This window comes from Passer domesticus, chromosome 2, assembly GCF_036417665.1.
Source record: "Passer domesticus isolate bPasDom1 chromosome 2, bPasDom1.hap1, whole genome shotgun sequence".
Taxonomy (NCBI): Eukaryota; Metazoa; Chordata; class Aves; order Passeriformes; family Passeridae; genus Passer; species Passer domesticus.
Genome location: NC_087475.1, coordinates 2,630,069 through 2,644,001, shown reverse-complemented (window position 1 = coordinate 2,644,001; position 13,933 = coordinate 2,630,069). Strand labels below are relative to the sequence as shown.

The following is a 13,933-nucleotide window of genomic DNA, read 5'->3' as shown; positions in this document are numbered from 1 at the left end:
GACAGATGCCTTTGTCGCTGTTCTCACTGTGAGGGAAGTGGAAGATGTGTTGGCAGTGATACATTTTCACTGCCTGCTCCTTGGTCCTGGCAGCCAGCAAGGACATGGAATTGCCTGTTTCCAATTGTGGTTGTTTCAGGTAACCCCAATACAGGTGGGTTACAGAAATATCCAGTAAAAATCCCTGAAAGCATGAACTGTACTCACACTGGGAGGTGGAACTAGAGCACATTTAAGGTTCCTTCCAACCCAAGCAAGGCTTTTGACAGCCCCAGATCAGGGTGTGCTTCTCTGAGAACCCTACACAACTGAAGGACTTCCTGAACCAGTGGAATTAATTACCTTTGTATTTTCACCCAATTTTGATGAATTTTTCTTCCACGAATTTATCTGTTCATCTTGCCCTTGCTACCTTCCCTGTTTGCCTTCTGCTTGGCACTCTGGAGTGGGTGGGTTTTTCCTCCCTTCTTCCCAGATGAACAAAAACTCTGTTTTATCCTGCCGGTCCCACCCGTCCATTTCCCATTTCAGCAAACACCCTCCTCCCTCATGCTGCCACAGCACCTGTGTGATGTTCTGCAGCCCTCAGGGCATTTCTGGCACCAGGAAAGTCTTCAGCTGGCTTAGAAAGTCAGTATTTTCATTTTTTTTTTTGTGTTTTTCCTAAGATCCACGTTGGCCAAGAAGTGACATGCTGACTCTTTCTGCTGCTTCCTCCTGCACTGGCAGGGAAACCCTTGGGCAGAAATCCTGACCTTGCAGGGCCCCAGGAGCAGCCCCAGTGCCAGGAGCAGGGGTCAGTGCTGGTGTCCTGTGCTTCGGCAAGTACTCACTTTGCCTGGGTGGTTTTTCATGCATTTTTAAGGCTGATTCATGGTGTTTGTGTCTTGTATTTTCTGAGATTCCTGACGAAGGGGAGGAAATGAGAATTGGACTCCATGTTCTTACAAGGCTAATTTATTATTACATTATATTACATAATATAATATAATGTAATATAATATAATGTAATATAATATAATGTAATATAATATAATATAATATATAATTATTATATATTATGTAATATATACATATATTATATTATATTATATTATATTATATTATATTATATTATATTATATTATATTATATTATATTATATTATATTATATTATTTATATATATAAATAATATATATGTAATATATATATTACATATATATTAATATATATATTAATTATACATTATATATTATATATTATATATATAATATATAATATATATTATATATTATATATTGATATATATTTATATATTAATATATATTAATATATATATTATTTCTATATATTATATAGATATAAAATATATGTAATATATATATTAATATATATATTACATATATATTAATATATATTATGTAATATATATACATATCTAATATATTATATTATTTATATTATATTATATTATATTATATTATATTATATTATATTATATTATATTATATTATATTATTATATTTGTTATGCTATACTAACACTATACTAAAGAATACAGAAAGGATACAGACAGAAAGCTAGAAAGAACACTAATGAAAAACTCGTGACTCCTTCCAGAGTCTCGACACAGCTTGGCTGTGATTGGCCAATAAAAAACAATTCACATGAAACAATCACCTGTTGGGTGATCAATCTCCAAACCACATTCCAAAGCAGCAGAACACAGGAGAAGCAAATGAGATAATTATTGTTTTCCTTTTTCTCTGAGGCTTTTCAGCTTCCCAGGAGAAAAATCCTGGAAAAGGGACTTTTCCAGAAAATATGATGGTGACATTTGTGTGTTGGGCTTGAGTACAAGCCTAAACAACATCAGTGTCTTTGTGCCACCCATCCAGACCACCACAGCAACCAAATCACCTGCCTTGCTCACCACAGCTCAAAGAAAACTGCCCTAACATTTACATATAGCCACTCACAAATAACAGGAGCAGTGATGCTTAAAGCAAGGATTGCCCTAAGGGTGCAATAGGATCACATTTTCAAGACAGTTTTCTCATGATGACAGAGATCATACTTTATGTAATGTTTTATAGCCCTGGAAATAATACTAAATTGAAGGAATTATATTCCCAAAAACTTGATGCCTCCCAGTGCCAATTTTTGTCCACAGATCAGGAAGGGAAGAGGAGGAACAGGAGTCCTTCACAGCCTGAGTGGCAACATAAATTACTTTAAGCATTTTATATAGCAGTTAATGCTATTAAATAACCCAACCATAAACTTCTCATTAGCAGCACTGCAAAAATTAATATACCTATGTGCAATTCCCATCCACTGTGCTCTCCAAATGCATTCATAAAAGAAAGAGCATTTGCAACCAAAGGTAACTTTATTTTCTAACAGCTATCCATTTAAATCCTGCTTGGGAATACAGGCTGAAAGGCTTGGGAAGCTGAGGGGGTGGAGCTTGGCAGGGCTCTGCCCAGGTGAGCAGGGAGCAAGTGGTGTGGCAGCCCATGGGACAGCCTTAAGGGCTTGGTGGGAAGTGTTGCCAGCTTCATTTAGGGGCAGAAAAAATGTTTGAGGCTGGACTAGTCAAACTGGCACCAATTGCATTCATTTCTGTTGTTTAGTGCATTTTAAATGTCATAGCCTCCTTTGGTTCTGTGTCTTTTTTGGTTTTTTTTCTGTGCCTTGTAGATTTTTTCCAGTATCTCTTTTTCTCTCTTTAACTCTGTGTGATGGCTTTTCTGGATTCCTGAGGTTCCTGTTCTAGCCTGTGCCTGCACACATGGGAAGGCAGAGAAAAAATTCAGTGTTCTCTCTTCCACAGACAGAAAATATTACCAAGACATGAAGCCAATCCATTGTCAGCTTCTGGCAGCTAAAACACCGCTCAGAGTTTGCATTCTTTCCCCCAAATCTTTTTAGCAGAGTCACTCTCTTGTCCCACTGGCTGTTTTGCTCTGCTGGACAGACAGAATAAAGCTCCACCTGTTCCTAGGACCTTTATTCTTATCCCCATGGCAGCTGTAGAATCAAATATGAAGCAGATTTTGTGGCTTCATCAAGAGTCTTGCAGGTGCTTTTTGTCTTTCTCCTGTGAAAGAATCAGACAATAACCTCAAAGTACTTAAAGAAGAAACAAAAGTGACAATAAACCTTGTGATTTTGCTCCTTCTGTTCATTGAAACATATTCTGTGTCTTGGTGAAGCATTTCTTGGATGGGTCATGATGCCAAGTCTCAAAAAGGGTAAGAAGCAGGGAAAAAAATTCATTTTGTGGCAGGAAGGAGCTGGGTTTTACTTCCCAAATTTACTTCTCATGAAGCTTTCTGAAAACACCACGGACTGGAGTGTCAGTCCACACTGGTGGCAAGTCAGACCCCTTGGGAATTGCCCAGAATTTCTGCAACAGCTACTGCAGAAATATCTTTCTGCAATTAAGACACTTGGCTCAGCTGCAGTGAAATATTTTAATCCGGGCCTTCCAGATTCTCATTTCAATTGTGGTGTTCTAGTACTGAATCCCTCGAGATTGCTGTTTGCCAAAACAACCCTCTGAGACAGAAGCACACGTTGGAGGAAGCCTGAGGACCCTACAAGGACCCTGCCAGGGCCTGCCTTTGTCTGGTGGCTTCTCCAAGGGGGATTTCTGGGTGCCACAGCGGGTGTGCAAAGGGAGATCACAGAGCACAAGGAATTATCACAGCTAGGTGAATAGAAACACTGCTCTCCAGCAGAAAAGCACTTTTGTTTTCTTACCCTGCCCTCCTCTGGTACATGGAAATTTTATGAAACGAAGTTTTATGAAGTGAAAAAGGGGGAAATTTACCATTCACTGGCAGGGGAAGGAGCACCCAAGGATGGCAAACACTGGAAAAAAAGGAGCATCCTCTTCTACAGCACTTGAGTGCTACCCAGCTGCTTCTGGAGCCTGAGTGCATTCTGTGTTGCAGCATGAATATTTTACAGCAAAGTCTGTTTGTCTGGCTGGTTTTTTTTTTCCTAGTACTGAGGACACATTTTTAGTCCCATTGTGTTCCAGGTGAAGTGGGCTGGGACAGGGACCATCCATGGATGGGAGTTGGGCAGCTCACATTCATATACCAGCACTGGAATTTGATTAATTTATATATTTCAAATGCTTCAGAAGAAGGCTCAGATGAGGGAAAAAAGCCTGCAGAGAAATAATGGACTCTTCTGCCCAGAGAGGATTGTTGTTTCTGGCAGAGAGATGCTTGGAAAAATCAGCTGGGAGCTTCTGAAACTCTCACCTGAAGTTTCTTCCTAAGGAAGGTTTAGCAGCCATCACCCCAGAGTAGTGAATTTTCATTTTTAGGCTCAGTCTGGCAGTGAAGGCAACCTCTTGGAAACTGAATCTGGGTCTGGAGATCATCATTCTGCCTGGGTTTTTAACACAGGGAGCCAGGCTTGGTCCTTGTGTTTTATTTTCTCTTCTCCAAGCTGGCATCGTGGTCGAGATTTCAAGCTTTAGCAAAGCCAGGAACTCACACAGAGACCTGTGGCATCACCGTGTGACTTAGCTGCTCTCAACAGAGGAACATTTCCATTCCCATATTCTTTTCCACTTCAATTTAGCACCTTGTCTGAAATCTTTCTTTTGAGCACGAGATTTGCCAGAGGAGGTGTGTGACCCTGTAGCAGGATCCATGCCCTGGAGTCATTTGGGAATGGCACCTGAAGGAAGTGGTACATTAAAAAACCCTTTTTTTTGGAGGTGTTTGCAGTTAACAAACATGGCTCATGTTTGTTAACTGCAAATCCCATGTTCACATGGCTACAGGTTTGTCCTTTGTTGCTAGCACCCCTCTGCTCTGAGCTCCTTGTCTGTCCTAGTTTTCTCCCCTGTTAGTTCTCCCTGGCAGCCAAACACAGCTTTCCTGATTACTTCAAAACCGATTTCCCAGCCCTTTCCCTTGGTGACAATTGCTTTAAAAGCCAGCAGAACATCTTCACTCACTGAAGCACCATTGCAATCAATCTGCAATGTCAAACATGCTCTGTTCAGCCCTTATTAGAAGCTGGAGCTTTGGTGGCACTCAGCTGCCATGGTTGCAGTTTAGGACTGTTGGGTATTTGGGATTTTCAACGTCATTCACTGCGTAATGGCCCCATCATCACAGAGCCTTCATGCCACAAATTGACACAAATGGGTTCCTGCAGCACCTTTGCTGACGAAAATCACAACCCTGACCTACTTTTTGCCCCTTCAGAAAAATATTCAGAAGTTTGTTTAGTTATTTAGCACTGGCCATGTGGCCGTGCAGAGCTGCAGGTGCAAAGGGTGAGTCTCCATTCAAGGCTTTTTCTCTCTGAGGCTGCAAATGAGGCTCATGGACACTGACTCAGGTGAGGGGAGCCCTCAGGAGAGGAAGGTCCCTCCTTTTGTAGCCACGTCTCTGCAGGTCCTGCACACTTCTCTTTGGTGGGCACTCCTGCTTTGGGATCTCACTTTGCTCTGCCTTGGCTCTGCCTGTCATCTTCAAACCCTCAGCAGCTGCAGCTTCCACTCTGTTTCTGCCAGCTTTATTTTCTCACCGAAACTGTTAGCTTTTAGAATTCTAGGCAGTTTTTTTTTCAGGTTCGTTTGTGTGGGTGTTGATAACAGTCTACCTAGCGAGACCTCGAGCTCCTCCTGAACGTAAATTCCCAGAACTGACATCATCCCTTTGGACTCAGTGATGATGCCATGTCCTTAGGCAATAGTTATTAGTGCTGTGAGCAACTAACTCTGATTTATAACCCCACCCCAGGGGTGGCTTGGCTCTTGGGAGTTCTGGTTCATGGTTCGTGAACGTGGTTCATGGTTTTTGCAGGTGACATCATGCCCAGGGATGATGCTGAGGGCACTTTGTTTGTCCAGCCTGGAGAAGAGGAGGGTGAGGGGAGACCTCACTGCAGTTACAGCTTCTTGTGAGGGGCAGAGGAGGGGCAGGCACTGATCTCTGCTCTGTGGGGACAGTGACAGAGCCCAAGGGAATGGCCTGAAGCTGTGTCAGGGCAGCTTTAGGAAAAGGTTTTTCCCCCAGAGGATGGTTGGGCACTGAACAGGCTCCCCAGGTTATGGTCACTGCAGCAAGACAGAGCTCAAGGAATGTTTGAACAACACTCTCAGGCACAGGGATTCTTGGGGCTGTGCTGGGCCAGGAGCTGGATTTGGTTTTTGTGGGTCCCTCCCAGCTCAGCATTTTCTGTGACTCTTTGAAACACCTCCAAAGGCCTTCAGCACACTGCTCAGTTTGTGGCTCATATTACAACAGGTAATATTGGGTAATATGGGCAACATGAGTGTGGACCATATTCAAATCATATTATTGAGTCTGTTAGAAGTGGTTGATGAATGACTGATTTTTTACCTGCCTGGATAAACTTACTCATCACCAAAGTGTGCAGGGGTAAATCAAACCTCCAAGGAGACATGGAAAAGAGGAATATTTTTACAGTATGGGCGGTGAAAGGCTGCAACAGGCTGCTCAGAGAAGTGAAAAATCCCTGGAAAAGTTCAAGGACAGATTGCATAGGGCTAGGAGCAACATGATCCAGTTGAAGATGTCCTTGCTCACTGCAGGGAGGTTGGATTAGATGTCCTTTTAAGGTCCCTCCAAATAAACCATTCTGGGTTCTGTGTCTCCATCTTTTCCTCTCTCCTTGCAGCACAGCCCTGTACAACTGCTCTCCCCTGCTGAGCCCTGAGCACAGTCTGCTGCTGCTGCAGTCTCAGGGCCCCCATTTTATTCCCAACACAGCTCTCAGAGGCTCTTTATTGAGCTCTCACTCAGCTGAAGCAGGGAAGAACTCGAGCTGCTGTGCTGAGCATTAAACACTCCCAGGAGAAAGCAGCCACACTCAGCACCAGGAGCTTCTCCTGTGGCTGGTGAGACACAGCAGCTCCATTGCAGCTTTAGGCCAGTGCTGGGTGCTTTTAGTTTTGTTTATTTTATTTTATTTTATTTTATTTTATTTTATTTTATTTTATTTTATTTTATTTTATTTTATTTTATTTTATTTTATTTTATTTTATTTTATTTTATTTTATTTTATTCTATTTTTAAATGTAGCCTCTGTGCTGCAGAGCCACTTCCCAAGTGTGACCCATGGGACCTGCTTGTGATGAGCACCAGGAACATGGAGATGAGAGAGCAGGAGGCGTTTGAGTCAGACCAGCTATCAAAGGCACCACTCCCTATATCTCAAAGGGAAATAAAAGCCCAAACCCACAGCTAAATCTATATAAAGGCAAACTCTGAGTATTTCCAGCATTCAGAAGGACGGGTGGCCGGTGTGATGCCAGCTAACAAATTCAAGCAGTCACTTGCAAGTGTGAAGAGTAACTAACACAAAAAGCTGAGTGTTGTGTTGCTTTTGGAAGTGCTGGTGCCTGCTGCTCCCTCATCAGCAGGTTGCTGACATGCCAAATTTCCTGGGAAACGGAGAAATACACAGCTTTTAAATAGAGACAGCAAAAAAAAAAACCCAAAAAAAAAAAAACCCTCACAAGTTGTGTTGTACTTGTTTTATTACAGTGAAAACCTGTGCAGTGCTAGCCTACAGAGAGAATAAAAGCTACCAGTAACTTTTCATCAGAAAGGAGTCAATCCCAGATAAGGAACAGCCTGGAAATCATGGCTGTTGCAAAATGTAAAGTCTGAGTTGGGACCTCCGCCTGTCGTTCCACTGGAGTAGATCCAAAGGTTGCCAAGTTCTCGGTGGAAGTTTCTCCTTTAACAAGCTGGGGAGGTAAAGAGGAGAAGCACATTAAGGTTTTCTCCATAAATCACACAAGATGCAGGAATTGTTTTGCCTAGGACATCCAAAAGGCAATTTTTTAGCCATCTCAACCAACCCCCACATGTAGATGTGTTTCCCAATTATGATCCAGATCAGTAAAACCAAATTATGGTGAGTTGCATGAAGTACAGAACACAGTGTGGCTGAAGCTACTGGCTATTAAATATGCTGAAAGGTCAATCCTAACTAAAACAAAGTTAGCTGGGAATCAGAAATTTCTGTAAGTTTCAGTCCACATTTCCCAAAGCAAAGCTTTTTATATCTCATGATAATGTGGATGTGAGTTGGGTGATTGCAGCTCTACCCTGGGATTAGTTGGGTTTTTAAACTCACACTGCCCACAAACCCTGGCTCAGATGCACCAGCAGCACCCCACTCTCTGCTGTACAAAAAGCTGGTTTTTTAGGGTTTAGCCACCTTTTTATGCTCACACCCTTAGGATTCTCTGGCTGGCACAGCACACCAGGCCTGGCAGAGCAGGGATGCCGCCAGGAGCTGGGGGCAGCCCCAGGGACACGGGGACACCTCCTGGGGGACATTACCTTCCTCCACGACACGGTGGTAGAAGCACCAGGGGACACCGGCGGGGTGTGCCCTGAAGCAGCAGCCCTTCCTTGTGCACTCCCTGGGCTTGATGCCAGGGTAGCCACAGTTTATCCTGGTGTAGGGATCGTTGGGACACACTTTCTTCACTGTGTAAAGCAAAAAAAACCCCAAACAAACCCAAATCAAAACAAAGGAAGGAAGGACAATATGTTACTTCATGCTCTGTCTGCCTGGTGCTGTAATTCAAGATGAAAGGACACAAAGGTGAGGACACTGGGCACATGGATGGTCACCTTGACCTTCTCTGAACCAATTTCAGCCAGCAGATTCACCCAAATCCTCACCTGACCTCCTAGGAATATTAAATTCCAAAGGGTGATGGATTGCTGCTGTGCCCCAGGGATAAGAGGAGGCAAAATTCACCCCTGGAAGTGTCTGGCAGCAGCCCATCTTCAATCCAGCAATGGGCTGAAAAGCCCTGTGTCTCCTGTAGTGGTATCACACACGCTGGCCTCAGAGCAGGTATGCCCATGACCTGACCCCAGGGCAGCCTGGCCAACACAGGGAAAGGACCACCCAGCCCTCTCTGCATGCCAGCTTCAGTTATAGAAAGGAAATAAGTGTTTTAGGAGGAAATCACAGCTTTTCCAGGCACTTAAAACTAAAAGCCCAAATAGAGAGATTATACAACCCAGCTTGAATACTTCAGTTTTGCTCTCATGGAGCAGTTCTGATCAGAAAAGCAATTCTATGGGAATGCCACCCTAAGTTGCTGCTGCTCCTTTTTCAAGGTTTACAAGAGTTGCAAGCAGTGCTCAAAAGCAAAACTATTTTTTCCTACTGTAATTCTGATCCCTGTTGACTAATTCCATTTTATATCAAGTTCTTCTGTTGGGTGACATTGCCTTTGCACCCTCATTTCCTTTCATGTCACCTGTGCAGCTGCTGAGACTGCCCTGAAGTTCTCCTAAGAACGAGTTGTGCTGTCAGCCCAGCAAATGTAGCTTACACAGAGTTAATTAACACAGCTAATTACACTCCATTACTTAAGACAGCTATGTAAAATATACAGCTAATCCTAGAAAGACTAGGAGAGCAGCTGTTATCCTCTCTGAGAAAATAATGGCAAAAAATAGAAGCAGGATGCTGACAGATGTCAAACAAATAACCACACAGCAAACCCACTTATTTAAGTGCTGAGTACCCCTTGCTCTACCCATGGACAAGACCACAAACGACAATGAAATGTCTCTAAGTAATCAGCACAGGCTGTTGGATAACTAGAAGCCTGAAGGAAGAGGAAATATATTGTGTGAAGAGGATGAGGCAGAAGTCAGGTAAGCAAGGCTGAACTTTGCATTTTACTGCCACTGGTCTCCTAACAGAGGTTTGTGCCCACTTTTCTTGCCTAAGGAGAAAAGCAGGACTGCTCCCTGATTGTACACGTTTCTGGATAATCAAACACGAGGTAAATCAGTGTTTCTGGCAGAGATATTACCTTTCTTTGGCTTAGGATTGTAGCACCAGGGGACGCTGGGGACTGAGGCGTTGAAGCAGCACCCAATTTTCTTGCACTCTGCTGCTGAGATCCCTGGGTAGCCACAGTTTGTCCTCTCCTTGGGAATCACTTTACACTGGCATTTTGCTGTTCAGGACAGAAGGAGCGAGTTACAGGCGTCAGTTTGCACACTTCTCATGGAGGGATGTTCATCAAATGCTCACTGGGAGCAATGCTCTTTCCCTACATGCTGTCCATCTTTTCAGTCCCCTGCTAAGACCATAACCTGAGAGGTTTAAAAGTTGTTTTCAGACCACTACCAATTTTGGTCAGGGCTGTACACGACATTTTGAGAGTCTGTGGTCTCACTGCAGCCAAGCCAGCCCAGCACAGTGGGGTTTGTGGGCTTCAAATTGACCACACCAAACGGAAAATCCCAAGAACTTCAAATATCAGGCTATTAAATGTTTGCTGCTTTGCCCATCTCATGTGAAGAGGAAAGGACTTAAGGATCCAGTGGATATTCAGTAGGTGTAAAGATACAAAACTTTGCAATATTATAAAATATAGGATGATGTGCAAATACCTGCAGCCATTCTTTTAAAATTTTAAGTCATTTGCACAGTCAGCCACAACCAAGAAAGTCTGGAGCTGTCCTCATTGTGCGACTTGCTTTCCACTTCTGGAGCTGTCTGAATGACTTGCCTTTAATGAGGAGGCAGACAGACTCCTTTTAAACTGTATTCACAAGGCAAAGCAGCATAAACCAAATGTCAGAAGAAAATTTAGACAAAGCTGGCTCGTGCTCCAGCCCTGGTCCTGTTCTAGCGACCACCTCTGCCTTTGCAGTGAGCTCCTGTTTATTCCAACAACCCAAGAGTCCAGCTGCAGTCTTTCTTTGCTATCGATCTCTCTGATAAAAATTAAAAAGTAGGCTCCACTTTGGGGATACCAGCAGCACAGGAAGCCTTTGCTGCCTGGTGTGCCAAAGCTGCCAGGCTCTGGCTGCAGTCGGTGGGATGAGGGTCCCACACGTACCTGGAAGGCAGCAGCACATGGAAGTACTTACTTGGAGGTGCAATTCCCTCTGCCAGGGTGCTGAGGGCTATGATGAGGGTGATGGAGAGTGCACAGAGCACCTTGAGGTCCATGGCTCTTGCAGGAGGAGAGGTGCTGCCTGCCCTGGAAGCCGCGGGTTTTATGCGCTCCCCGTGTTTGCCCAGCGAGGTCCGATAACATTGTTCCATCTGAAGCTTCACCCAGAAGGTTGGGTTTTCTTTTGTTTGGTTAGGAAGTGTTGCCATGCATATTTTGATATCCCAGAGATAAATTTCTGGGCTCCCATGAGCTATTGATCACATAACTATTACGTACCTATAGATCCATATCTATTACGTGATCCCATAATCAAATGGATGCTGCTGGGTGCCTCTGTGTGCCAGAGGCTCTGGCTCTGAGTGCCAGACTTCATTGTGCTCTGATTTCATTGCCTTAAGAGTATTTTAAGCCTCCAGGCAGTTTTGTTTTCCAGTCACTACTGAAGAACATGTACATATATTTTCTACTCAGTGCATCTTTTCTGCCTCGATTTTCCCCTGGCCTTTAGGTTTTGGTTATGCCCTTTGGAAGAGGGCTGGAGCTCTGATATCTCTAAGCTTCAGGAGAGCACTGTGCACCTGAAAACATACATAAACACAGAATATGGAAGGTGGGGCTGAGAAATACTGAGCATATGAGGCCACTGTTGGTTTCCACACAAGGGGATTTAGGAAAAGAAGGTAAGATCAAGGCAAAAAACAAACCCCCCAAAGCCCCAGAGGTCCAACAGCAAGAGACACAAGAGAAGAACTGAGAGTTTCTGTATGATCTCAGCCTGCCCCAGAGGTCATCCAAGCATCAGTCCTGAGTGTCCCAGCTTTATTTTGGAGTTGCTGCCCTGTGCAAGGTCCTGTTCCAGAGGTGCCACCACAGGGGCTGTCCCTCTGCCTGATCCCCAGGGCAGAGCAGCACTTCCCAACCCCTCCAACACCACCTGCATGTGTTTTGCCAAAACTAAACTTCTGAAGAACCGTGTTTGACCTAATAACTTCCTGATTGCTTTTCTCCTTGTTTCAAAGGTGGCCTCCCAGGCAGCTTTTGGGTTGTTTTGGGACAACAGGCCTTGGGACTTGGACTGCTGAAGGCTTTAATCTTCCTTTTGGACAATTTTCTCCCATTTACTGTAACATTTTTTAACTCCTAGCTACTTGTCAACTCTTAAAGACAATCAGAGCAGTGCCAGGGACGGAGGAGAAGCAGTGGGATGGTGGAACCATCTCCCCACGGGAGGCACCTGCAGAGCAGGCAGGGCAGGCTGCAGCCCCTTGGGTGCTCTGCAGCCTCACTTTTCCTACAGGAAAACCACCAGGTAACCCTTCCCGTTCATCACCAAAATAAAGAGATTTCAATGTACCTTTTGGATCTTTGACAGAATTGTGTCTTCTTGCTTTTGAATATAATATATTAATTAGTTTTGTGCATATTTCCATTACAAAGCTCAAACTGGGAACTTTCAGCTTCTATGGTTGTGCTTTGGAGGAAGTTTATTTGTCGAAAAGTATTTCCAACAAAGTGGGAGGGATTTTGTTCTACAAGGGAAAAAAAAATTAAGGTTCTTTTTCCTAAAGGTTAACTTATTCAATACTTTATGGACTCCATTTATATCCATGCCTACTTAAGACATGGGCGGCGTTTCTCATTGACAGTCACAATTGATAAATTAGATATTTTGTGTATCCTCCATGCCACAAGAGGATGCAGGAAGAAGAGGGAGATGGAGCAGAAGAGGGAGATGGAGCAGAAGAAGGAGATGGAGCAGAAGAGGGAGATGGAGCAGAAGAGGGAGATGGAGCTGCTGCAGCTCCATCACTCAGCAGCTCAGATCACACTTCTCATCTCCATCACTTAGAGAAAACATCGGACTGAAAACTTTAAAATCCAATTTTCCCCTCATGTGCAAAGGTCCACCTTGATGCCTGGTGCAGAGAAATCATGGGGAGCTTCTCCAGCAGCCTGGGAGACGGGCAGTGAGGTCGGCTGCAGGAGGAAAGCAGCGATCCCGAGGGGGACCATGGAATTCTCAGTAGATTATCAACCCATCGTGTGAGTCAGCTGAAACTGCCGATAACGTTTGTCGCTCCTGCTCCTTTCTGGACATTAATTAAACCCTTATCTGCTGGCTGTCACCTCTTGGGCCCGATCCCAGCTGCGGGCACAAAGGCAAATCTAGGCCCGAGCTCTCGCTGCGGAAAGAGCGTTTGATTGGCATCTCAGAGCAAACACAGGGCAAGGAATGAGCTGCCTGCTCTCTGCCAGGGGATTACTTAAAGATCTTTAATATGTTTATATAGCAAAGCCTTGAAAATTATCTGGGGTTTCCCTGTAAATGTGTTTCCTTCTGTGAGGCCGGCGCCTGCCTGAAGCTTTCGGTAACTCTGTGATGGAGCTCAGGCTCTGCAGGTGCCCATGGCCAGGAGGGGCTTGGAGGGTTCCTTCCTCCTCTCCAGGCTCCTTCCTCCTCTCCAGGCTCTGCTTTCTCCCTTATCATCCTCCCCTGGTCCCTTTTAGCTGCACTGTGGTGCTCTCATTTCCTTCCCAGCAAGGAGAGCCCAGAGCTGGAATTGGATTTTGATGTGGATTGGGGGCAGTCTGCAAATCCTTATTCTCCTAATCCAGAATTTTTGAAGGATAAAGGTACTTTTCTCTATATCTTTTCACTTAAAATAACAAGCAAACAATTACAACTTTGATTTTCGTCCTAAAGGGAGCGTTTTGCCCTGAAGGGAATTTCCTTTTGTGGTAACTCTTAGTTTGAATGCTGACATGAAGAAATCTGTCACTGAGCCAACATCACTGCTTATGAACCCACGAAGTAAATCCCAAGTTTTAAGTGCTCTCTAAAATAAATCATCATAACAGAGAAAAAAATTCAGTGGCAAAGGAGAGGGGTGTCTGCAATCGGCTCCTTCCAGCTGTGCCAGGCACATAAAAGTATTGAGTTGGCACAAGAAATTCCTCAAACCAGGACAATATCTGTCTGTCTGAGGGGTCAAAA

General features: G+C 44.1%; 1 protein-coding gene across 1 annotated transcript; it reads right to left on the bottom strand.

Annotated features, from left to right (window-relative positions):
- Positions 1–7,544: 7,544 nt before the first annotated feature.
- Positions 7,545–11,020, bottom strand: LOC135295157 (trefoil factor 1-like). The gene is made up of 4 exons (XM_064411255.1): positions 10,910–11,020; positions 9,841–9,987; positions 8,339–8,488; positions 7,545–7,737 (listed from the first exon to the last, which is right to left on the bottom strand). Exons 1-4 carry the CDS (start codon positions 10,989–10,991, stop codon positions 7,730–7,732), a joined length of 387 nt encoding a protein of 128 aa, XP_064267325.1. The 5' UTR covers positions 10,992–11,020; the 3' UTR covers positions 7,545–7,729.
- Between the last annotated feature and the right edge of the window lie 2,913 nt (positions 11,021–13,933).

Bases quoted from the DNA above. Each gene is read 5' to 3' on its own strand.
- LOC135295157 (XM_064411255.1), bottom strand. From the start codon at position 10,991: ATGGACCTCAAGGTGCTCTGTGCACTCTCCATCACCCTCATCATAGCC. The intron at 9,988-10,909 runs GTAAGTACTTCC...TGTCCTGAACAG, and splicing joins AGAGGGAATTGCACCTCCAA to CAAAATGCCAGTGTAAAGTG. The intron at 8,489-9,840 runs GTAATATCTCTG...TGCTTTACACAG, and splicing joins CAATCCTAAGCCAAAGAAAG to TGAAGAAAGTGTGTCCCAAC.